The following is a 27136-nucleotide window of genomic DNA, read 5'->3' on the forward strand; positions in this document are numbered from 1 at the left end:
GAGTTTGGCAGAAAGCAGCATGTTTATTATACTGATAGCTAAGCTCAAAAGAAGGGGGTGGAGGGTCACACTCACACTTGCACTCACGCTCCCAGGACAGGCACGGCAATCAGTATAATAACCGTGCTGCTTTCTGCCAAACTCTGGGGGGTCATTAGTCCTCCCCTAAGCTTACTAGCTGGCCCAATTTCAGGTAACAGCATCCATGGTCAAAAAAGCAAACAAATGGTTAGGACATATTAAGAACGGGACAGAAAATAATACTAGAAGTATTATAATACCACTATATAAAACAATGGCATGCCTTCGCTGGAATAATGTGTTTAGTTGTCAACCTTGCCCCAAAAACTACAGCAGAAGTAGAATGGGTCCAGAGATAGGTGATGAAAAAGATTACAAGCATGGAAAGACTAGTGTAAGGACAGACTGGAAAGACTAGGACTGTTTAGAGGAGAAACAAGAGGGGACTTGATAGAGGTACATAGTGTAACGAATAGTACAAAGAAAGTAAATCAGGCGCTCTTATTTAGCTTTCCTCATAGGAAAAGAGCACAGGGACATTCACAGAAAATGAAAGGCAACAAATTTAAAACTGTTAAAAATTTGGAACTCCACACAATCAATCAATCTATATCCAGGAGGCCAAGAGCTTAGTAGGAATCAAAAAAGGAATAGACATTTGTATGGATGGTGAAAACATCCAGGTATATTAGAAAAGAATATTTACACGCACAAGGGATATGAACCCCTCATACGTCAGAGTATAAGCCAACCACTAATGGTTATAGTAATAAATGTATCTTGTTGACAGGTTATTTCATAATTGTCCACTAGAGGATTTCTAGCACATTCCTCTGAAGCACATGCTAGAAACAACCGTCAGAGACAGAATACTATACTATACGGACCACTGAGCTAATCTGGTATAGTAGTTCCTATATTACATCAGCTAGCTAAAAAGGTAAACAATGAAGACAGTGCTATTGCAGGAGTGTTTAATAAAACGTTATTAAACCCTATTCAGCCATGACATACCAAGCATTGGTTTCTCTTACCTGGCTCTTGCATTGTAGTGACTGACTCAGCTTTCTCTTTTAATATACTAGCTGCTTTCTCAACCAAGGCACTAGTGGCAGTTTTACTAGCTTCCTTTCTTCCTGACATAAAATAGTTTACAATGAGATATGTACTATACACGAGGGACATAATCCCAAACATTTCAGAATCAGTTGCTGCATTACGTAATGTGCTCACAAGCTACCTAGCATGCATCTCAGTTGTCAAGAGCATCCTACCATATGCTCATTCTTCAGATTTTCAAACCACAAAGATGGAGTACTTTTGCTGCCTTCTGGGTAGGCAAGATGACAATCTTGACGATCATGTATATATGGCTGTGGATCCACTGACATTTCACAAATGTTTTTAATTTCAAATTCACAAGCTTTCCTCTTTTCTGCTCTCCCAATATAAAGCATGCGTTTCTATATTACTTTATAAAATCTTATTTTTGACATGGGTACACAGGCAAAGGGGCTTTAAATCTTGTAAGTGATCTACTCCTAACATTGTTTTCTTTACATAAGGACTAAATGCTTTAGTGACACAATGTTATGAAACAAAAATATTCATTCTTTGTTAAAAGGAAGGCTTTTCACATGCTCTGTTAATTATAGATAATTATAGACCAAAAATCACAACTGATTTAATGGAAGGAGTTATTTAAAAAAGACGGACAACTGCAACATATAATTTATAGATTAACCTAATATTTGCATTGCTATGCAATTAGTTTTACTACAAGACATAGTACAACAGTGAAAATAGCTCATCACTGGTAACTTGAATGACAGTAGATTTAATATTTAACTACACAGGATAATTCAAAAAAATTTTAAATGGCAACAATATTGAAAAATTATTCTTAATAATAAGGATAGGCAAAATATGGTATAATTGGTTATAATTAGCGGGTATTCATTAAGTTGGGAGGTTCCCGTAGTTTCCATTTCAGTTTTATTAACACAATGGCTGCCTCTGCAGGTCTAGTTGTAGTGCAAGCCTCTCTTCTTCCTGGCATTATTTCTTTTAAATTTAACATTAAAAAGAACATTCAAAGCTCTGAGCCCCGTGACAAACTTCCAACACCCACAAAATAATTTGCAATAGGCATTAACACAGGAAATGAATGAGTCTAAGGCACATGGGCACTTTCGGAAATCCTACTAGGTGTTTGAGTACTTTTCAATATTGTACCCATGGTCTGATGTAACATGTTAGCTTTTCACCTGACACACCTCGGAACCAAACTAGCTTGGGATCAGCTTCTGAACATAGGGGATTTGAGTCCAGTATGCAAACAAAGTGGTCTGAATGGTACACCATGATTAGCAATCTGCACAAAATCTGGAATAGCAGGAATATTCCAGGACAAAACTAAGGGATGTGGAGAACTAAACATCTCATTTGTTAAACTGTGAGTCTCTCAGCAGTATTTCTTACCTTTTTAAAAAACAGGTATAGGAAGAAAGTGAAAATTCACCTTTTGAAATCAATGCAAGTGTCTAAATTAATGTAAAAATCAGAATTATGGCTGCTGCGACCAATGCGAATAGTGTTAAATCTTTAAAGTGTTCAAAAAGGGTGAGAAAAGTACAATCCATATTAAACAGTTAAAATGAACGAAGGGGAAAAAAGCACAGAATATGGAAATGCCAACTAAAGTACCAAAACATGAGACATGGTTAATGGACAGGTTTGCCTCTTACCTAGCTGTTTCACTATAGTGTCCTTCCTGGCTTTCATATATGAAGGGCTAAGCTTTTTTTCAGTTGAGACACTAGCTGCACTGTTTTTAGATTCCTTTCTTCCTGACATGAAAATTATGAGATAAGCATTTAGGATATTTTAAAAGAAATTTTATAGACTCAAATGGTGTACAAATACCATATCTAATGCACTTACTAACTGCAGGTGGTGACCTAATCAGCTGGAATGAAGAACCTTAAAAAATAAACAAGATAGGTTACATTTTTGCAAAGTACAAGACAGCTCTTCCTAGGCTGAGCTAGGATTAACTAAAAAGACTAAAATCTTCACTTAAATATGGTCTAAGGCAGTGGTCCCCAACCTTTTTTGTCTGGCGGACACCAGACGACGAGCCACGGAGGACCGTGGCGGCGGACGAGCATCCACTGAAATTCCGCCGACAAGCAGCAACATCAATAGGCGTCGCCGCCGAAATGCCGTGTCATCCAGAGGCGTCGCCGCTGAAATACCGCCGAAAATCAGCGGCATTTCAGCGGCAACGCCTCTGGATGACGCAGCTTGTCGGCGGCATTTTGGCGGATGCTCGTCTGCCGGCCAGTACGGAGGCACACTTAGACGCCCACAGGCACCACGTTGGGGACCCCTAGTCTAAGGAGATAAAGAGAAATTTTTAGAAGGGAATGTGGCAACAGAGACAGAGAGGTTGTATCAGGCTCAAGTCTACTACGGTCTGTAGGGATTCAAAGGGATCCCCATCCAATAACTTAAATTGTCTAGTCATATGAATAGATTGGTGGTCTCAGTCCACTTCCTAATGGGCAAGTGTGGCCATCACAGAACCATTGCCACAACTAATAACTTGGACAGTCTCCGGACAGAGGCCAAGGACGTAAAGTTGTAGTAGTCTCCAACTTTCATCACTGATCATTTCAAATACAGTCATGGTATGCTGGCAGGGTGGCAAGGGAAAAGCTTACGGTGCTGCTTGCCCCATCTGTATCTGTCCAACAGATTACTTCAATTTGCACGCTTTCAAAGTGGGCACTTTTCACATGTACTCATTTTTTTTCTTGTTAATGAGTTAGGTATGAACCAAATCATAGCAAAAGTTTGATTAACTATACTTGATCCCAACATTACACTAAAGCAGGAAACCCAAGAGTCTCTTTGAAGATTTTCTTCTTGATTTATCCATGGGGCTTCTTTTGGTTTTTGGAGATGGCGCAGAAATAGTTTTCTTTTTTCCATATAATTCACCTTGGTATACACAGTTAATTTTCACTCACTATGGTACTATATTTCACTTAAAAATCATATTTGAAATGAGAGAAAGGTGGAATATCAAATGTCTCAATAAGCATACAGTTGTTTGCTACAGCTTCCGTTCCTTCACAGCAGCACTGTGACTTTCCATATAACACCCAGAAGATGACAATGTGAATGAAACCATTCAAGCATGTACGCTAAGAATCTGATGCTGTACTAATGCACTTTCCTAATGCTGGTGCCTGCTTCTGCAATAAGGGAAGTGCCTTAAACAATGTGATTTACTTGCAAAGTAAGAGTATTTCTTATGTTTTTCTAAGATCACAGCATTAAACTGATCATTGAATTCTGTGGTTTCAGAGCACAAGAGTTCTGACAAAGAAGACATTTGACATCCATGACAACAGCCATTTTGGGTAAGGGAACCAGCAAAAACGAGAAAAGGTACAGAAACTTTCTAAACTTTGGTTTCAACTGGTTAGGATAGGTCACGTGTCTGTGGCACAGAGATCTAGCTTCTTCCTGCATATGCCACAACAACATGACCTATCCATGCTAGCAATGTGAAAATTCTTTGATTCAGATTAGATGTGTGTCTGAATACTGGCCATTTGCCAGCATTTGTATTTAATCAAATGAGAAGATAATACACAAATGTCAAAAATATGATGGCATCCATTGACGCTCTACTTCAATTCCACTAAAACTGGGAAATTCCAGAGTGCACCTTGCTTCTGAGCATAATGTGTGCAACAATATTAAAATCAAGGAAAGCCCAAGGTGCAGTCAATGGTGCAACAGCATCCTCCATAATCGTGCCATAATTCCAAACGACATCCCTTTGCTGCTACACTCCCCTCATTCCTTCCCATCTTCTCAGGGAAAAAAGACAGCTGCCAGGCACAGAATGGCCTCAGCTTGACTCTGCTTGTTCCTTTCTGATTGTTTCCAGAGAGCAAATGAGCAACTAGCTCCTCTTAATCAGAGGCTCGCAGAAGTGGCATCCCACAACATTCAGTACCATCCCCGCTTTTATTCCTCAACTTCTAGGTGAAGCCATTGTGGGAAACAATAGGGGCTACAGAGGGGATTTGATAGCTGCTTTCAACTACCTGAATGGGGGTTCCAAAGAGGATGGAGCTAGACTGTTCTCAGTGGTAGCAGATGACAGAACAAGGAGTAATGGTCTCAAGTTGCAGTGGGGGAAGTTTAGGTTGGATATTAGGAAAAACTTTTTCATTAGAAGGGTGGTGAAGCACTGGAATGGGTTACCTAGGGAGGTGGTGGAATCTCCTTCCTTAGAGGTTTTTACGGTCAGGTTTGACAAAGCCCTGGCTGGGATGATTTAGTTGGGGATTGGTCCTGCTTTGAGCAGGGGGTTGGACTAGATGATCTCCTGAGGTCCCTTCCAACCATGATATTCTATGATTCTATGATACAAAGTCAGCAGTGTACTGACAACACCTAGCTCCCTATCCTTCTCTAACTCAGACCCCCTAGACAAGCCCAAAGCAGAAACGGATGAGGATGAAAAAAGCTAGTTGAAACTCAATCCGACAAGCCTGAGCTTATGCAGAGAGTTAAGGAAAGCACGTAGAGAACCTATCAAAATACATCTGTTCCAATAATTGGAGGCATCTTCCCTAATCATCAACATGGTCTGCAGTCTAGTGATCATACTTGACTCCTCAATATTGCTAGACTTGCAGATTACACTGATCACAAGTGATCAATGAAGAGACTGTGTCCCATCCTGTCAGATATGGGTTATGTTACAGTCACCAATGCTTCTGCACCTCTCAGGACTGAAACTGTAACCAAAAGCTACCCCAAAAATCCTGTCTAGTCCAGAATTCATCCAACCATCTTCTGAATGTGGTGAACTCATAAAAGCATATCAAACCTGTCTTCTACTTTCTGGGCTGTCTATCAAATTGCTGCAAGGTGAAATTAAGTTATTGATTACTATGGATTATGCTCAATTCATCTCATCAACCACCTTGTCATTGCTAAAAAAGCACCTAACCAATTTTCATGCACAAATCTGGAACTCCATGTTCCGGAGGCGAAGACTTGTAGGTATTGGAGAAAGGACATTATTAACTACAGGCCCACTCTTCTGGAATTTGCTCTCTCCCAAAATAAATATAAGTATGACCCTGGCTGCTCTCAGAAAAAGTTTTAAGATACACTTCTATCTCTAAGTCTTACCAATTGATAACATTACAAAATGCTGGGTTCCTAGTCAAAGTGATCAGTTTAAAAGTCGCAGGGAAGCATCATGTTTTGTCTCATTATTGAAATCTTTGAAAAGGCACCCAGGTACCATGGTGAAGGGCATCCTATAATAAATATTTCAAGTTTAAGTCTTTCAAAATCTTTTGCCCTCAAAGATTTCATACTGAAAGGGAAATTCTAGATACTTAGCTATGCATACAAGCTGTCCATTTTTCAGCAATGCCACAGCATGTGCACACCCACACACATACACTTATACAGAGTTTTAAAGGAAATATCTGTCTAGTCCTGATAGCTTATGAAGCATTAAAAAGCATCCTTTTTAATGTTGTGAGTTCAATCCTTGAGGGGGCCATTTAGGGATCTGGGGCAAAAATCTGTCAATGGCGTTACTTGATCCTACTGTGAAGGCAGGGGACTGGACTCAATGACCTTTCAAGGTCCCTTCCAGTTCTATGAGATAGGTATATCTCCATGTATTTAAAAAAAATAATTCAACATCAGCCTCTAAGTTTGTGCCTTCAATTTTGCATGCACACCTTTTCTGGTGGGTTTTGGGGGTTTTTGGGGGGGGGGGGGGGTTTGGTTGTCGTTTTTGTTTTGCATGCTAAATTGGGTAGATATATCTACTCACACAATGTATGCAAAAAATTGCCATTTGGATTTATAAATAAATGTTTTGCATAAAATAGTAAACAAAGATACTGTATAAATTTATGGTATTCCTATTACTCTCTCAAGCATATTTAACAGACAAAGAAAAATGCTTTCCAGTTACCTTCTGCTCCAGGTTTGACTCGTTGCCTGGGTCCCTTTGTTGAAGACTGCCTTGGTATTCTTGCAGGACTTCCACTCTTTAAAAAAAAACAAAAAACATGTTAATATAAGTTAGATTTCATTCATATAGACAGATCCACACACATATATAAATAAAATCAGGGCTAGCAAAATCTACTTGCATAGGGCAGGCAGGAAACTTTCCTAGATTAATGCAGTTTCTTACCTTTTTTGTTTTAAAGCAACTGAAATTTTTAGTCTTCACGGTTTCAAGAGATAACCTCACAAATGTGAGCTAAGCATACCCAACGCAGAGATGTCTTCCCAGTCTGCCGAAAGACTGTTCCAGTGCCACTGCTGGTCTTGGAGTGAGAGGGGCACTGATTGTTAGTGTTAAGGCAACCTGGGGGAAGTCAGCCACTGTAGGAGTGGGTGTCCTAGGGGCCTGCCACTCCCACTGCTGCAGCAGATATACTAGATGGGGTTCAACTGCCCCAAAGAAGGTCTCTGTATATGGGGTATAAGGTGGCCTCCTTCGGCTCTAGCAGAAGATTCAGGCAGGGGAGGGGGATCATACCATACAAAAACTTTACTCCAAAGCCAAATGTAGGGTCTTCAGACAAGTACTATTTTGTCATACCCCACTGCTCAAAAAAAAAAAAAAAAAAAGGTGTCTTTGAATTTGCTGTGAAACCTTCTTCTCACTTGCAGGTTGAATGATGAGCCCAATGATGGAGATTAGCTCATCATTTAACCATGGCTCCCTGTTCTTATAGCATGGCACAAGAAGGAACAGAACACCCGGTAGCTTTCACTAATCTTAACGTCATCCACCAGACCTCTCATCAGTTTCACTGTCCTTTTACAGAACTTTCCTATTTTGTCTACATCATTTTTAAGTTGTAGTGACCAAAATTGAACAGTATGAAGTGAGAGCATATCAGTGATTATAGAATGCAGTTTTATTTTTCCCATATTCGCTATCCCTTTATATATATCTCAGCATCTTAGTCCAAATCCTGAAATATGTTTAGCACCTCTCAGGATTTCCCCCTCAACTGACTTTTGAATGAGTCTATGAATTAACAACGCATGTCTTCTGCATCCAAGAATAACTGCCAACCCTACTGATAATGCATATTCTCATGATATGAATGAGACTCGTACCTTGATAATTTCTATATGGTTATATTAAAAAATTCTTTGATACTCCCTCAAATCTGAACACTGCTCTAAGCGAAACAGCACATAATATTTCTTACATCTGTGATATCTGAAATACATGGCTATAGAACTCATGCGTTAAGGAAAACGCTCACCATAAAAGACATGTATGAAATAAAGGAGAAAGAAAGGAAAAATATGCTTACCAAACTACTCTATATTCCTATTCACAACAATGCTAGAATCAATTTCTAAGAAAGCACGGAGACAGTGCACCCCATTGATAATAATTTGAGACACTGTTAACATCAAGAAGGTGAAGATTACCTGCTACAGGAGGGTCTGTAAATTTGCTTTTAGAGGGCATATTTTCCCCATTATGTGCGAGTAATGTTAATGAGCACAATAGGAGTTAAGAATGCAGACAGTAGAGAGAACTTATGGATTTTCTCCTACCACAAAACCGAAAAATAATTATTTTTAAATGGTGGTTGCAATTATGTGATTGTTTCAACTCTTTGCAGGAGTTGTTAGTCACTACAAGCATCCTATGGGCAAGCAAGCAATCTATGGGCAAATGAGATTTAACAACTAGTTTGAGTCATTCAAAAACTGAAGTAAAATATGCACCAAAATACTAAGGCACATCTCTCTGCCTTCAGAATTTCAGAAGACTTGAAATAAAACAAAAACATACAGATATTACAGCCAGAAATGTCTCTACACAAAATGAACAACAGGTGATATTGAATAAAGCAACTGGTTTTGATAAAGATTTATTCATTAGATTTTTGCAGTTATTTTACATGTAGCAAGATAGAAAATGTTTTGGTTTCACTCTTTAGGAAATATTGAGATATTGTGAAAAATAAAACTACTGCAAACAAAAGTGAAGGTAATAATGAAGTGGTTTATTTTAATTACTACCATCTTTTTACATTCATAACATTATGCAAGAGGCAAAATAAAACCTAGCATTCCAGCAAAATATGGGTTGAGGGCCTTTGGGGCACATCTGGTCTGGTCAAGCATTCTCGTGACTTATGACGATGCAGTTATTAGCACAGGTGGGGAAGAAGTTGAGACTAGGTGGAGAGGCTTCTAACAGAGCTGGTTTAGTGATTTATTTGTGTCGGCATGGTTTTACATTTTTGTACAACACGTGCACCATGGCAACAGGTGTAAAATAATAGCTAATTTTTATCACTATGGTAATGTACCAAAAAAAAGAATGTTAATTCTGTTCTCGTACAAATTCAGAGGCTCTGAGACTTTAAAGAGAAGTCGCTAATGGAGTCATTACAACAGTTTTTACTTTACAGTCAATTTCAAACTAGTCTGAAAAATTAATTTAAGACTTAGCCCAAGCAGTAAGTACAAATACTTGCAAATTTTGTGACGTCTTACTTGTATTTGTTTGGGAAGTTTAAAGTCTGTGCTCCATCTAAATCTGCTAATCAGGCCTCCAGTATCAGCAGCTACACCCCTTGGATAGCCATATTTATGTGGTAAGAGGCACAAATGTAATGCAGATTATTGGAAATCTAATATATCACGAGGAGAATATGCTCCAGAGAGATACTCTGCCACTTTTGCTTTTAAATCTCTCTTCTGATCCACAGGGGCAATGCTGTTCAACCACTGCATTAATGAGACTGTTAATGCAGGGACATTATGAAAATCCTTTGTCAATGACCAGCCCTTCCTCTGAGCTCCACTGCCCTCACAAGTCACCGAGATACACAGAAGACTCATGCCAAAAGTAAGGTTAGAACACCGCTGGTCACAAGATGTGTTCAGGATCCAATCATTGGCTCAGTGATTTTATACTCCTAAGTGGTCTGAAGGCTAAGTAGTTAACTGGGAACTCAAGGACAAAAGTAATATACTGAGAAAATGCCTTTATAACTTGGAAGGAAAAGAAGTTAGTCTTTGCTCCATAGTATTCAGGGTCTCACGGGGATATAAATTGGACCAATGTCTGGACTTCTCATATTACTCACTGGCCATTGTGGAAAAATGTATCTCCCACTCAAAAGAAAGGGTATACAACTCATACATGCATTGTAAGATATTAGCAGTTTGTTATTCCCCCTTCTCCCCCTATAAATTATCAAGTCCGACAGACTAGACAATACATTAAAAAAAACCCTTCAGCATTCCTATTCTCGGGAGTAATTCTAATTCACCCATTACCCCAGAATCCTCCAAAGGGTACTGCTACCCTAATTAGAACAACATTGCTATGATTGTTTTTAAATATATACCCAGGTTTTGTTCATGTCGGCATATCAATATAAACCATTTAGCACATTCTCTGCATGAATGTACCTCTGTGTTAAGTGAACAGTAAATGCTGGAAATACGGAAAAAAACCCTTCAGTCACAAAGGAATGTCCTAGGACAGAGAATTCTGGCTGGCAAATTGTATACTTTAATGAATGACTTCCATTATATGGAGCATAAATAAGTGACACCATCAAAAGAGCGTCATTTGGAACTTTAATATTTATGAAAAACTCCCAAATAAAGCTCTATGGAACTACTGCATTTGTCCCTCTCAGAGCAGCTGCTTTCTTTGATTCAGTAACATTGTTTAAATATATATTCTAGATCATTTCCACATAGAAATTCTCCTCTGAAAGAATGTCATTAGATGTGCCTTAAAGGATGATCCAAATGACCAGTTCCAGAGCACCATAGCTTGTGTAGCAATAAACAACAGACACCAGAGATGTGGCCAAAAGTGACAGGATATTAGAAAATGCTACAGCCAAAAGTTTCAACAGTCATCTGTAAAACAGGTCAGACCTTTTCAATGTGTTTTGCCTTAGGGTTCACTGACATCCTATCCATCTTCTGTAGCCACTTTCCCCATAAACAGCACCATATGCTTCAGAAGGTCCGCCTAAGGCCTGAGTCCCCTGGCTTTTGTCACAAGTCTTGAAGTTATCTTTATGATCTAAAAAGTCAGTCATGCTATGGAAGTGCCCACTTGAGAAGAAAACTACTCGATCTGGACCAAGAGCATACAAAACACAATTTTACTTTCTCTAATCACAAGCAAGGGGATAAGCAATAACCAGCAGGCATCCATCTTCCAACACACACTAAAGCTTGCCTGCCAGATATTATCCGAATGCTTCCTGTTCGTTTTTGCTCAGACTAGCTTTACTTTCATTTTAGAAAATGTATTATGGATACCAGGACATCACCACTTGCTGGTGACAGAACAGATTTTCTTTAATAAAGAATATGCCAGAATTTGAAGGCATTTTGCCCAGTGCTCAGACTTCTGGAGATAAATAGCAAGAGGAATATTACAAATTCTGAGAAGAGAGAAGCACACACAAAATCTAGTCTAGAAGTCTAATCTCAAACAAGCATAGTTAGCAAACTGAGGTCTAAGTGACAAGACAGACTTCTAAATGAACAAAGCTTTCTTAAATGTAGTATTCAAACCATTCAGCTTGAAACACTGCAGGCATCAGAATTGAGAGCAGGGAGCCTGTCTCTCCTGCACTTTAAATATCCCCTCTGCTGGTGCCCAGTCAGAAAGGAACAGGAAGGTGCCTGACTTGAATGCAGAGGGGACAGGAGCCAGACCAGATAGAGGGAAGGAGTAGATTGGGGCAAGAAGCCTGGTAAAACTCAGACTAAAGGTGGGAGGGGAGAGAGAAAATGACTGGGAGCCAGGAGTGGAAACGGATCTGGAGTGTGAGGAGAAAAAATGGTGACCGGCTGGGCAAAGAGATTGGGATGATGAGCCAGGGGTGTGGTGGTATAGACTGAGGGTGGATGAAGAGCCCAGAGAGGGAGCCTGGGAACTGGAACCAGTGTGGGTGAAAGGAGAACAGAACAGATGAGAAGCCAGAGACTAAGCTGCACAAGGAGACTTGGACTAAGACAAGAAGCATAAGGAGTGGAGACTGGGACGGGATAGTCAAGAACTGGACTGAGGTGAAGAGCCAGGGATGGGGAAAAAGAACTGGTACAGAAACAAGTTGGAAGGTAGAAGGAGAGCAGGCAAAAGGGTCTATGATCACAAGAGTACGCTGCTCTTCACAACCTAAAATGGGACCCAAGATTACTGAGTCTCACCATTCTTCCATGGTCAACAAATATCTGTGAAACCCACTGTGTGTTGCAACCCCCTGCAGTGTCTGATCCACATAGAGGAGGACACAGAGGACTCCCTTAGTTCAAGTGGCAGAGGTCTGTGTGGAGGACCTAAACTGGGGGTTCTCAAACTGGGGGGGTCATGACCCCTCAGAGGGTCACAAGGTTATTACATGGGGGGGGTCACGAGCTGTCAGCCTCCACCCCAAAACCTGCTTTGCATCCAGCATTTATAATGGTGATGAATATATAAAAAAGTGTTTTTAATTTATAAGGGGGGGGGGTCACACTCAGAGGCTTGCTATGTGAAAGGTACAAAAGTTTCACCAGTACAAAAGTTTGAGAACTACTGACCTAAATGTTCCAACCATGCTGTTGGTGGGTGGCATCATATTGACACACAATGGATTTTTTTTTTCAGTTTGCTTTTTGTGTGTCATTTTCCAGGTGTTTAATAAATCACCACACACTAGATTAAAAGAACATAACAAAGGCTGCAAGGTCTAAACATTCAAAAGTTAGAAAGTGCCAGAATTAGGGCTGCCCATGCAACCTTAATCTGCCCCCCTTATGCATATGCATTACGATATATAGGCTCTCTGTACATGATCACACACTGCTTTCCCACAGAAGCCCTGCCTCTTTCAGTGCACAGATGGACGGGGCTTTAATTAATGAGCCCCTATTCAATATTTTGTTTTCCCCTCTTTGTTCAATCTGTGGCCTCAGGCCTTATTCACTTCCCATTATTCAAACACTGCTCCGATACAGAATTCTTATCTTCTTCATGGGCTTTTCTGTGGCACTCATTACTATAGTATCTAAGTGCTTTACAAATGTTCATTTATCTTCACAACACCCCTGTGAGGTGATGGTTCCCCATTTTACAGATGGGTAGCTGAGATAGAGAGAGACTAAGATAAAAAATATCCACTAATTTTGGGTGCCCAATATAAAACCACTAAAACCTAATTTTTCAGAGCATAAATATATACGTACATTATGTAGCAATTTATGTATTCAGCCACCATTCCCATTGGCCTCAATTGCAGCTGAGTGCCCAGCGGTTCCGCAAATCACACCCCAAGTGTCTCAGATTGGATACCCAGAAAATGAGAAACACGAAGTTAGTAATTACCTGTGAATATTCTGGTTTAAGTAACTTGCCCAGCATCACATAGGAACTCTCTGGCAGAGGTGGGGATAGAATCCAATTCTGGGTGGGCAGCATTCAACCACCTTTACTACAAGATAATTCTCTCTCTTCTTGCCATCCCCTGCCTCACTCACTACACACCTTCCAACTGCTGCAACAAATGAGGTAGGAGTCCTACAGACAGCAGTCTCCTTCACTGCACAACCTGGAGCAGTCTATCCTGTGTACTAAATGTGGAAGGGGTCACATGGAAAAATTAGTAGGTAATTAAAGACTATAACAATGCACACACACGAGGGAGCCAAAGGCAGGCTGCACTGGCCCCTTAGTTCTGGCATTTCCCAACTTTTGACTGCTTGAACGTAGCTATGTGTGTGTAATATTGATATAAAAAGATATGAGTAGAAGGCCTGGAAACAGCTTCTCCTACACAGACAAGTCAACAGCAGTAATGCATGCCAACATTAAGTTTCTACTGTCATAATTAGGGGTTTGAAACTGGCAGCAATGCAACTTACTCTACATGTCAAATAAAAGTATCATATTATGTCCTACATCATGCTATATCAAAAAATAATTATGAATGAAGTATGAGCAGCACAGCCACAAGTATCTTGACAAGCGAAGACTGCTGTGAATCAAACTAAACTCTTACCACTCCCTCTACATAAGGGTTGTTTCAAAATGCATATGACACCATGGAGTTCAATTTTAAAAAGCTAGTGTTGAATGCTGAAAATTCAAATAAAGAAACAAGGCAGTAAAATGAATTAAATATTGCTGTTAAAAACCCCATATGCATACACACACACACACACACACCCTGATTTTCACTCTTACTTCACCTGTTTTACAGCTGTGAGGCTTCAACAGAGTAACAGCAGTTTAAATCAGGAGCAACTCCATGGAAGTTAATAGAGCTACATTAGGGTACTGCTAGTGCGATATGAGGATCAGTCCCAGTCAAGTAAGATGCTTTTCTCATTTATTTCATTTTTGGAATTTCTTCCAAACCACTGTGAGAGACTATCTTAATTCTTTGATTCTAGGGATTCATTACGAACATTTTCATTCCACTCTCTTCCCCCACAATCCAGTGAGGTGACCATTTCTCATGCATGGGTCTATAGTGCATGTTTTAATCAACTGTAGACAACGCAATGTCTTCTATTACGCACGTGAGTGAAGGAGAAGCATGTCATCTAAAGTGAAGGTAATAAACCAAAATGACCTAGAATAATTCCAGAAAGCACTTAGGACAGGAAGTGGAACTTTACTGCACTAGTACACTGTTGTCCTGTGGCACCTTATAGACTAACAGACGTATTGGAGCATAAGCTTTCATGGGTGAATACGCATACGTCTGACGAAGTGGGTATTCACCCACCAAAGCTTATGCTCCAATACGTCTGTTAGTCTATAAGGTACCACAGGACTCTTTGTTGCTTTTTACAGAGCCAGACTAACACGGCTACCCCTCTGATACTAGTACATTGTTGTGGTGCCCAAGAGCACTGCTCTAGTTTGGGATCAGGCTCAGAATTTCCACTAGAAACCCCATTCGCAGGAAGTTTAACTTGGCCATAACAATTAGCTTCAAATTTAAAACTAGTGCATAAGCTCTCAGCCCAACTGCCAATATTTTAAAATGTCTGGTTTGATTTTAGTCAAAGAATGACTATAAAAATTTGTCATCTAATGGAGAAGACGACAACATGATGATGTGAGTAGTCCACAGACTCCTACAGAGATTCCTGCTAGACCTGGCATCCTACCTACTATTTTAATGTTTTTTCTAGTCTCTACTGCTTTACAAAAATATTTTAGCCTCATCTCTAAAGGACTTAGCCACCTGGACCAGTAACTCCCAAAATTGCCTGCAGTCATCAGGAGGCAACACATGCAGACATAGTGATATCAATAGAAGCTATAGAGGCTCTGCAGCTTCTGTTCAGTTGTGACCACTTGGTTGATATCACAACCCATTTCCTCTTCATCCAATTCTAGCATATCTATGCGGGGAGGGATAGCTCAGTGGTTTGAGCATTGGCTTGGTAAACCCAGGGTTGTGAGTTCAATCCTTGAGGGGGCCATTTAGGGATTTGGGGATTGGTCCTGCTTTGAGCAGGGGGTTGGACTAGATGATCTACTGAGGTCCCTTCCAACCCTAATAATCTATGAATCTATGATATCATCATGGATGGTGGATAGACTGCAAAAGAGCAATGGGTGCCACTGAAGGCGGCAATGGAAAGAAAAATAATTGCACATTGGCCCCTTTAAGAAAGGCTGAAGGTCAACTAAACTGGATTCCAAGCAGGTTCAACTCCAAACATCTGCTTAGTTGAAGGTTTCCCCATTGCCACTATGTCACAGGAGAATCTGTTGGCTGCAAGAAGGAACCTGAGTCCTCAGCACAATGACACCCCAACAGCGACAGACTCTCATTAAAAAGCCAGCTTCCTGGATGCTGGAGCATCTCCAAAACTAGGCCCAGAGTGATATACCTGCTTTAGCATCCAACAACTTTATATTAATCTAAAACAATTAAAAAAAAATCACAGCAATCCTCAGGTAACAGACTCCCATAGGTGCTGAAACTTGGGATGATGCTGCCGCACCCCCTGGCTTAAAGTGGTTTCCATTATATACAGAGTTTACACTTTGGTTCAATGGCTCTCAACCCCCAACTAGAAAAATTGTTCCAGCTCCACTGCAGACTCCCAGAGGTCAGTATGAGTTAATATATTCTAAAACTTTAAATAGCCAGCTTAACAGAGCTTTTGTATTGCTTTGCAATACTTACCTCTTTATCTGGCTCAGTCTTGGTGTCTTTAGAAGATCTCTCTGTTTTCTTAGGTAAAGTATCCTCAGATCCTGTGGACTGAAGAGAAACAGCTGCTATATATCCAACAACTGAGATACTTGATATCAATATATGACCTACATTAAGCCACTTAAAGGAAAAACCTTGATGATAAAAATCAATGTACAGTAATGCTGAGTGTAATAATGAGGCAAGTTTCTTCTTATTGGTCTTCTTTTAACTGATATCCCCTAGCAATTACTGGTGTAAGGGTCATACTTAGGACAAAGGGAGTTCTCTGATGGTGGAGTTTTGGTGGAGTGCAGTGCCTGTATAAAAACCCAGATGGCACCACAAACCCAAGTATGCTTCCACTGATGACAAACAAGTAAACCTTTTAAGATGTCACCTTTTCTGAGCAATCCCAGAGGGAAAAGAATCCTCCAGATTGGGGGGACATGTATCTGTAAATTATCTTCTCACACACAAAAATTAACCTGTCCTCACACTCCAGATGTCCCCTAATCTGGAGTCACTATTGGCAAATGGCAAGCAGCGGAAGAAAAACAGAAGCTAGGAAAGATTTAGAGAAAGTTAGCAGGACCCAGCATCCAGAAAGCCACAGCTTGAGTGATGAAGTGAAAAACAATGAGGAGATAGAACTTAAGACAGTTACGAGTTCTAGACAAGAGAAGACCACATTCAGGGAGTAATGACTGGGAATATGTCCCTTGTCTGGGAGAGAACTAACAAGTGTGTGATCCATTACAGACTCATAGATTCCAAGGCCAAATAGGACCAACAGAAGACAGGCCAGAGGATTTCCCCAAATTAATTCCTAGAGCAGATTTTTTAGAAAGAAACCTAATCTTGATTTAAAAGTTCCCAGTGAGGGAGAATCCACCACGACCCTTGGTAAATTGTTCCAATGGTTAGTTACCCTCACTGTTAAATATGCACACCTTATTTCCAGTCTGAATTTGTCTAGCTTCAACTTCCATTCACTGGATATTATACCTTTCTCTGCTAGATTGAAGAGCCCATTGTTAAATATTTGTTCCCCTGTAGGTACTTATAGACTGTAATCAAGTCACCTCTTAACTGTCTCTTTGTTAAGTGCTAAATAGATTGAACTCCATGAGTCTATTACTATAAGGCATGTTTTCTAATCTTTTAATTAGGGCTGTCAAGAGATTCAAAAAATTAATCGCGATTAATCGCACTGTTAAACAATAATAGAATACCATTTATTTAAATATTTTTGGGTGTTTTCTACATTTTCAAATATATTGATTTCAATTACAACACAATACAAAGTGTACAGCAATTCATACAGCTCACTTTATATTTATTTTTCATTACAAGTATTTGCACTGTAAAAAACAAAAGAAATAGTATTTTTTAATTCACCTAATACGAGTACTGTAGTGCAATCTCTTTATCATGAAAGTTGAACTTACAAATGTAGACTTATGGACCAAAAAAACTGCATTCAAAAATAAAACAAAGTAAAATTTTAGAGCCTGCAAGTCCACTCAGTCCTACTTCTTGTTCAGTCAATCACTCAGATGAGCAAGTTTGTTTACATTTGCAGGAGATAATGCTGCACACTTGTTGTTTACAATGTCACCAGAAAGTGAGGTGAATTGAAAAATACTATTTTTGTTTATAATTTTTACAGTGCAAATATTTAGAATAAAAAATAATATACACTTTGATTTCAATTACACCATACAATACAATATATATATGAAAATGTAGAAAAACATCCAAAATATTTAATATTTAATAAATTTCAATTGGCATACTATTGTTTAACAGTGTGATTAAAACTACAATTATTTTTTTTAATCGTGATTAATTTTTTTGAGTTAATCGCATGAATTAACTGTGATTAATCGACAGTCCTACTTTTAATCATTCTTGTGGTCCTTCTCTGAACCTTCTTACATTTGTCAACATCCTTCTTGAATTGTGGACATCAAAACTGGACACAGTATTACAGCAGCAGCTGCACCACTGCCAATATAGTAGTAAAATAACGTTTCTACCCCTGATTGAGATTCCTCTGTTTATGCAGCCAAGGATTTCACTAGCCCTTTTGGCCACAGCATCAGACTGGATGCTCATGTTCAGACTGGAAGCTCACTGTCAGCTACCATCCCTAAATCTTTTTCAGATTCACTGCATCCTAGGATAGTCTCTCTCATCTTGTTAGTATGGCCTGGATTCTTTGTTCCTAGATGTATACATTCACATTTAGCCATATTAAAATGCCATATTGTTTGAACTGGATTGCTTGGTAACCTGGGTGCAAACGATCTGTATCAGTGACCCATCCCCATGATTATTTACCTGTCTCCAATTTTTGTCTTATCTGCAAACTTTATCAGTGATAAAACAGCATAGCGCTGAGAACTAATTCCTGTGGGACCCCACTAGAAACGCACATATTGGATGATGATTGCCCATTTTGAGACCTATCAGCCAGCTTTTAAGCTATTTAATGTATACCATGTTGACTTTATTTCATTCTAGTTTTTAAATCAAAATGTCATGCGGTACAAGTCAGATGACTTACAGAAGTCTATTACATCAACACGATTACTTTCATCAACCAAACTTGTAATCGGATCAAAAAGATCTATCAAGTTAGCTTGACAGGATCTGATTTCCATAAACCCATGCTGATTGGCATCTAGTAATGGAGCAATATTATTGTTAGGATACTTTTTGTTCCTAATATACTTTTTAAAAACTCCTTATTGTCCTTAACTCTGCCAACAATAGATTTCTCCTTGTGTCCCTTGGCACACCATATAAATTTTCCACAGTTCCTGTATTTATATTCATTGGTATAAAGGTAAATTAAAGAATTTATTCTTTTCATGTCCTTTGGTTCCTTACGTCCTGCTGAACATAATACCCACGCAGGAGGGAAATGGCTTGATGCTGGTGGACTTCCTTTCAGCCCTCCCAGCAAGAACAAAGCTGGAACCAAGCAAACAAGTCTAAAGACAGCCAGCAACAAGAAAGAAAGGCCAAATGGGCCAAGCTTCTACACTAACTGCCCTACTGCCATTCAGAAAAGCAAATGCCAATTTGATGATCAGGAAGTACAATACAGAACCTAATGGCTCAAATTAAGGTATCGTGGAGGAGGTGGGATTTCCACAAAGACGTGATGTTATCAAGGCTTTCTAGCACCTAGTAGTATTCGGCTATTTTACCACTAGGGGATTTAAGTGCTAACGGTCCCATGTCAGTGTTTCTCAAACAAGGGGTCTCTACCCATAAGTGGGTCGTGGGAAGGTTGTAGATGGGTCACAGGGCCCTAGGCAAATGTACATTTCTCCCCGCTCCAAGCACTGCAACCTGATACGCGGCGTAACTATTGGACGACAAAGCCAGCCCCATGAGACAGGCTGAGTGCAGGAAAGGCTCATTATCCATCCCCCACCTCCTCCAGGGCATCCCTCTATACCTGGCTGGGATCAGGGTTGCAGTGCTGGGATGGAAGGTGCATATATGTAATGGTGGGTGGCAAAAGACAAAATGCAGTTGGTGGGTCACATCAGTAAAAAGTTTGAGAACCACTGCCATGTGTTATTCCTCCTGGAGAAACTTAAAAACTTCAGAGGGAACATTTCCTCTAATGGCACTCCAAGAGGGTGTTGGTGTGTAATTGGAGATTTAAAATTATTACACCATCTACTCCACTCTCTTCATAAATTTTGTTTTTTTCACAAAAACATCAGGATATCTACCACTGGCAATTACATGGACTGATTTATTGGTGAGAAGAGAGTCAGCTCAAGAGAGTCAGGCCTGTAAAGACAGTCACCATTGTCATATCCAGGAAAGAAGCAACCTGGAGTACCTTTTTGTCCCTGACACAGTAGTAGCAGCTGAAAGATTTCTTGACTGAGGACCAGAGGTAAACAATCTAGAATGGGAAATAGCTTCCCAGAGAAAAATTATGTTAAAAATCAAAGGTGGCAGCTATTGGTTTGTGTTTTGCAGTTTAATAATGAGAGCCCTTCCCCCTCAGCAATCATTTTACACACAAAAGAAAGTAGTCCCCTCCTTCTGCATATCTGAATTGTTGCAGGACTGTTTCTTTACTGAGACTTTGCTGCTACTGTCTACAAGGACTCCAATATATCACAAAAATATTTTCAACAGCTGCCATTTGTAGGGAGGATGCTGGTTATGTGGTCGCTTCCAGGACTCAGATGCCCAAGATCCTCTTAGCTTGACCACACAATGCTTCAAATGAGATGCAAGGGGTTCCACCACCTTCAAGGTTTTGATATGCTCCAAGATGCTTTTTGCTGGATGCCATTTACGAAAACTGTGAAAAGGCTAGTACAAAGGACACAGTCTTCTTAAGCATCAATAAACAGAATCCAGGATCCATGCTACAGCCTCTGGAGCTGCCTCTGCAAAGCAGCATTCAGCTGGAGGCATGCAGAGTGTGTATGTGTGCATGCAATCACAATCCATGTTAAGTGCTACAAAAAAGGAAGGGAGAAGGGAAAGGGATTTTGAAGACAGGAAAGAGTCTCCATTACTTTTAATTTAATGAAGCAAGCAGATTTTTGCTTAGTGAAAACAAAGGCACTTAAGAATCGTTAAATTAACCACAGACAACCAAGAATGCCAGATGAAGATCTGTGCAAACGTGATATAAAGACACAGACTCAATCAATACCACAGGGATGAGAGCACGTTAGTAAGGAACCTTTTTTTCCAAAAAGAGTGTTTGTTTTACCTTTTTTTCTGCTTTATCCGTTCCTTGTTCTTTCAAGCGTTCCCCATCTTTACCTCGTTCCCTTCGTCTGTCCCTCTCTCTCTCTTTCCCTCTATCTTTGTCTCTCTCACGGTCTTTCTCCCTGCCCTTCTCTTTGTCCCTTTCTTTCAATTTTTCCTTTTCTCTTCCTCCTTCATGTTTTCTTTCCTTCTCCCGTCCTTTATCATGTTCCAGATCTTTTTCTCGTTCCATATCTCTTTTTTCTTTGTCTCGACTTTTTTCTGTTTCTCTTCCTTGCTTGGATGTTCTGTTCTTGCTTTTCTCTCTTTCATGTTTTTCACCTTCTCTAAAATTGTCCGCTTCAAGGTCTTTGTGCCTGTCCTCTTTATCTTTATGCTTGTCTCTCTCCTTTTCTTTTTGTTTCTTCTCTTCTTCTTTCAACTCTTCTCTAGGTTTTCTGTCTCGGCTTGTACTTCTATCTTTTATTTCATTGTCCCCTCTACCCTAAAAATAGAGTAGAAAGTAATATTAAGCTATAGCACAAGCCAGTTCCATTACACAGTATTTATCATCCCAAAATATTTCTAGTTGTAGTCCATTTTCCCCCCAGAAATGCAGCAAAGCCCACCTCTTTATCCTTATGGCTTTTTTGTTCTTCTGCTCTGGATTCTCTGTTTTCTTTATCTTGAGATTTAGAAGTAGATGGAGGCTTTCCTTTGATATCAGCTTTCTCCCCAGCAAGCACCCTCTTCACAGCATCATCACTGGACAACTGTAGAGAAGATTAAATCCACTGAAAATTAGCCTGTGTTACTTTATTAAATGCAATCTGCATTTCTAATTCTGCAGTTCCCAGGATGATTTTTATGAAATCTTATGTTTTATACTACACTCCTTTCATTCAAAGACAATACACTGATTTAAGTCAACTGCTTTCTTGTGCCTCTTTTTTAATAATTTGACTGTATCCAGCAAAGCTATCCATATATTCTGTGATTTTTCTATTAATATTACGTTTCCAATGCTAATTAGTCTCATTACTACGTTTTTTATCTTTTATCTGTAATAGTAACGTGGATTATTTTGAAAGTATCTACCATATTATGACTGCTACACTGGTTAAACATTCCTAACCTTACAATGCCACATTTAGATATACTCTGATGTGGCTCCATTTTAACCAACAGACTGTTTCATTTTAAAGAAAGCATTTTTTTTTTTAAATGTTAGGAAACCTATACTGAGGAGAACTTCCAACAGAATTTAGTGACCATGTTAAAAGAAGCCCTCAAGTGTCCCGTTAAATTTGATTCAGCTTTGAAAACTACTAAGCAAACAATTTTTACCAGTCCATTTGGGTGGCTGCTAAAGTCAGGTCTCAGTTTCTGCACAACGATGGCCGTAAGTTCTGTTATACCAAGATCTGAGTATATATACTAAGGTGACTATACCCTTAGGAATTGTTCTGCTCCACCTTGCACTTCCTGAAAGAGAACTGGATTTTTAAGATCACTGGAACTGCTTTTGCCCCTCATGATAACTCAGTACAGAGGAGTCAGGCACCTGGGCTACTCTGATTCCCTCTTCGTGTACAATTGGAGAAGGATGAATTTTTGTGGGTTTTCACGTTCAGTCATTAGCATCTGAACAACATTAGTGACATTGGTGTCATTTACAGAAACAGTAAACAGCATGAGATTAGCACTAAAAGTCTTAATAAAAACAGCCCTGAGACCAGAGGATCCTTTGCACACAATAGACCAAGTTTGATATTTTCACAATCATAAAAATCAATAGGATAATTATCTCAACCCATTAGTTTCAGTCGACTGAGACTACTGTCAGGATATTGGATCTTGTCAAAAATTCCCAAGGAAATTCAGGGTCAAGAACATTAGCTAAGCAATCCAAAGCCTGTTTCCTAGATTCTCCCTCCCTAATTTCAAACAAGAAAGAAGCTAATGCAATTGATTTATCGAAAAGCTATGGGAAGGGCTCACATGCGATATGAACTTCAAAAACTACTGGATTACCAAAAAATCAATTTGAACCATCCTCATGTACAATCCTTAAACACGACAGTGTTTTATAATAATGTCCTTAAATACTTCACTATCATTACCCCAAGTGTTTTGGACCATTACTATAGTATTTTCTTTTATGAAAGGGAAGAACTCTGCAGGAGAATAGAACCTGTCCATCTGTTCTTGTTCAGATCACTGATCAGGCTGAGGCTATGATCAAGCAGGGCATCAGTGGATAAAGAGCTCAAGAAGATTAGTCTTTTATTTCAAAAGCTCCACAGTGACTATAAGCAAAAAACAGGAATACAACAGGCTATATTAAAGGCAACAGTTGTTTTAAAACCCATGAGTTTCCAAGGTTACTAAGACAAGGGATCTAATGTCTCCAGTGCTGCTTTTTTGCAAACTTGGAGGAAAGAGTGGCTTCTTTACAGTAAGAACCTTCATTTACGATTTTAAAAGGTTGAAAGATTTTGAAAATAGGTTCCTAAAGGTATGCTCATCAACTCATTTAGGTGCAATTTATGTAAACAGCTCAACTGATTCCCATGGAGTTACAATGCTTTACATCAGTTAAGGATCAGGCCATATGTACTTTTAGTTATATTATACTGCAGTTAACACAACAATACAATTCATATATCGAGTAAATACAAACAGTGGATGAGTTTCCATACAGTTTGTCATATCCATGAATCAGTTTAAACTAAATGGAAGGATAAACAAGAGCCCTTGATTTCAAAAGGGGAAGCTAAAAAAAAATTAAGGAATTTAGTTACAGAAGAGGACTACACTGACTAACCCAAGGATCTGAATGTAGAAGAGACTTGGAATAACTTTAACTCAAAGTTGCAGGAACTATCTGGAGCTTGCCTCCTGAGCAAAGGCGCGGGGGGGGGGAGGGGGGAAATCATAGGAAGGGTTGCAGATAGGGCTGTCAATTCATCGCAGTTAACTCACGTGATTAACTCAAAAAAATTAATCGTGATTAATCGCACTTATAACAATAGAATACCACTTAAAATGTATTAAATATTTTTGGATGTTTTTCTACATTTTCAATATTGATTTCAATGACAACACAGAATACAAAGTGCACAGCGCTCACTTTATATTATTATTTTTATTACAAATATATGCACTGTAAAAATGATAAACAAAATAAATAGTATTTTTCAATTCACCTCATACAAGTACTGAAGTGCAATCTCTTTATCGTGAAAGTGTAACTTACAAACACAGATTTCTTTTGGTTACATAACTGTACTCAAAAATAAAACAGTGTAAAACTTTAGAGCCCGCAAGGCCACTCAGTCCTACATCATATTCTGCCAATCGCACAAGTTTGTTTACATTGATGGGAGATAATGCTGCCTGCTTCTTATTTACAATGTCACCGGAAAGTGAGAACAGGCGTTCGCATGGCACTTTTGTAGCCAGCACTGCAAGGTATTTACATGACAGATATGCTAAACATTCATATGCCCCTTCCATCCTTCAGCCACCATTCCAGAGGACATGATTCCATGCTGATCATGCTCGTTAAAAAAAAATAATGCGTCAATTAAATTTGTGACTGTACTCCTTGGGGGGAGAATTGTACGTCTCCTGCTCTGTTTTACCCACATTCTGCATCTATTTCATGTTATAGCAGTCTCAGATGATGACCCAGCACATGTTCGTTTTTAAAACACCTTCACAGCAAGTTTGACAAAACGCAAAGAAGGTACCAATGTGAGATTTCTAAAAGTAACTACAGCACATAATCCAAGGTTTAAGAATCTGAAGTGCCATCCAAAATCTGAGAGGGACGAGGTGTGGAGCTGCTTTTAGAAATCTTAAGAGCAACACTCTGATGCAGAAACTACAGAACCCAAAACACCAAAAAAGAAAATCAACCTTCTGCTGGTGGCATCTGACTCTCATGATGAAAATGAACATGTGTCAGTCTGCACTGCTTTGGATCATTATCAAGCAGAACCCATCATCAGCATGGAAGTATGTCCTCTAGCATGGTGGTTGAAGCATGAAGGGACATATGAATCTTTAGCATATCTGGCACATAAATATATTGTGATGCTGGTGCCATGTGAATCCCTATTCTCACTTTCAGGTGACATTGAAAACAAGAAGCAAGCAGCATTATCTCCTGCAAATTGTAACCAACCTTGTTTTTCTGAGTGATTGGCTGACCAAGAAGTAGGACTGAGTGGACTTGTAGGCGCTGAAGTTCTACATAGCATTAAAAAATAAAAGGTTTTTTAGTACATAATTCTACATTTGTAAATTCAACTTTCATGGTAAAGAGATTGCACTACAGTACTTGTATGAGGTGAATTGAAATATTACAATTTTTTTTGCTTTTTCCAGGTCAAATATTTGTAATAAAAAAATAAAGTGAGCACTCTGCATTTTGTATTCTGTCTTGTAATTTAAATTAATATATTTGAAAATGTCGCAAGCATCCAAAAATATTTAAAATAAATGTATTCTATTATTGTTTAATCACACGATTAATTGCGATTAATTTTTTTAATCACTTGACAGCCCTAGTTGCAGACCAAACTTAGGGCCAAGCATCTCAAACCGGTTATTAAGAGAAAGCAGACAGCCTGCCTATGAGGAATAGATGGGATGGATCAGCAAGGAAAGATACCTCTTGGAAGTCAGAAAGTGTAAGGGGAAAATAAAAATTGCCAAAAGCCAAGCAGAGTTGGAACTTGCAAGGGAAATTAAAACCAATAGTAAAAGGTTCTTTAGCTATATAAAGAAAAAGAAAACGAAAACAAGAAAAGAAGAAGTGTGACTGCTAACCACTGATGATGGGCTGGAGATGACAGCTAATCTAGGAATGGCCCAACACCTAAATGAATACGTTTCCTCAGTTTTTGGTAAGAGCAATGAGGAGCTTGGGGACAGTGACAGGCTTGGTAACGGAAACAAGTATATGGAAGTAGAAATCACCATATCTGAGGTAGAAGTCAAATTCAAACATTTTAATGGGACCAAATTCAGGGAGCCTGCATAATCTCCATCCAAGATTATTAAAGGAACTGGCACATGAAATTTCAAGCCCTGGTGAGTATTTGCTTCACCAGCAACCGCACACCATACAACATAAACACTAACCCAGGAACCTATCCTTGCAATAAAGCTAGATGCCAGCTCTGTCCACATATCCATTCAAGTGACACCATCACAGGACCTAATCACATCAGACACACCATCAGGGGCTCGTACACCTGCACATCTACCAACGTGATATATGCCATCATGTGCCAGCAATGCCCCTCTGCCATGTACATTGGCCAAACCGGACAGTCTCTACGCAAAAGAACAAATGGACCCAAATCTGACATCAGGAATCATAACATTCAAAAACCAGTGGGAGAACACTTCAACCTTTCTAACCACTCAGTGACAGACTTGAAGGTGGCAATTTTGCAACAAAAAAACTTCAAAAACAGACTCCAAAGAGAGACTGCTGAACTTGAATTAATATGCAAACTAGATACTATTAACTGTGGTCTAAACAAAGACTGGGAATGGTTGGGTCATTACACTAATTGAATCTATTTCCCTATGTTAAGTTCTCCTCACACCTTCTATGGGCCATCTTAATTATCACTTCAAAAAGTTTTTTTTCCTCCTGCTAACGATAGCTCATCTCAATTGATTAGACTCTGCCTGTTGGTATGCATACTTCCACCTTTTCATGTTCTCTGTATGTATAAATATCTCCTGTCTGTATGTTCCATTCTATGCATCCGAAGAAGTGAGCTTTAGCTCACGAAAGCTCATGCTAAAATAAATTTGTTAGTCTTTAAGGTGCCACAAGTACTCCTGTTTTTTTTGCGGATACAGACTAACACGGCTGCTACTCTGAAACCTAATACACCTTGGTCTATCACAGGATAACTATGAGCCGCCAATATGATGCAGCGGTGAAAAAGGCTAATGCAATCCTAGGATGCACTTGGTGGGGTATTTCCAGTAGAGCTAGAGATGTGTTATTGCCATTACACAAGGCATTGGTGAGACCTCTTTTGGAATACTGTGTGCAA

The 27136-nt window shown here is 39.3% G+C and overlaps 1 protein-coding gene across 4 annotated transcripts in view; it reads right to left on the bottom strand.

Moving 5' to 3' along the window:
* TRAF3IP1 (TRAF3 interacting protein 1) overlaps nt 1-27136 on the bottom strand; it is a 92891-nt gene that overhangs the window by 58171 nt on the left and 7584 nt on the right. For 2 of the 4 annotated variants that reach the window (XM_039494881.1, XM_039494882.1), the window contains 7 exons: nt 21677-21820; nt 21070-21552; nt 16296-16373; nt 7052-7127; nt 2965-3003; nt 2769-2870; nt 1056-1157 (listed from right to left, as the gene is read on the bottom strand). In XM_039494881.1, coding sequence (XP_039350815.1) covers nt 1056-1157; nt 2769-2870; nt 2965-3003; nt 7052-7127; nt 16296-16373; nt 21070-21552; nt 21677-21820 — 1024 coding nt within the window. The remainder of the gene's footprint in view (nt 1-1055; nt 1158-2768; nt 2871-2964; nt 3004-7051; nt 7128-16295; nt 16374-21069; nt 21553-21676; nt 21821-27136) is intronic. The other 2 variants (XM_039494883.1, XM_039494884.1) reach the window with 2 other exon arrangements.

This window comes from Mauremys reevesii, linkage group 11 (genome assembly GCF_016161935.1).
Source record: "Mauremys reevesii isolate NIE-2019 linkage group 11, ASM1616193v1, whole genome shotgun sequence".
NCBI classification, from domain to species: Eukaryota; Metazoa; Chordata; order Testudines; family Geoemydidae; genus Mauremys; species Mauremys reevesii.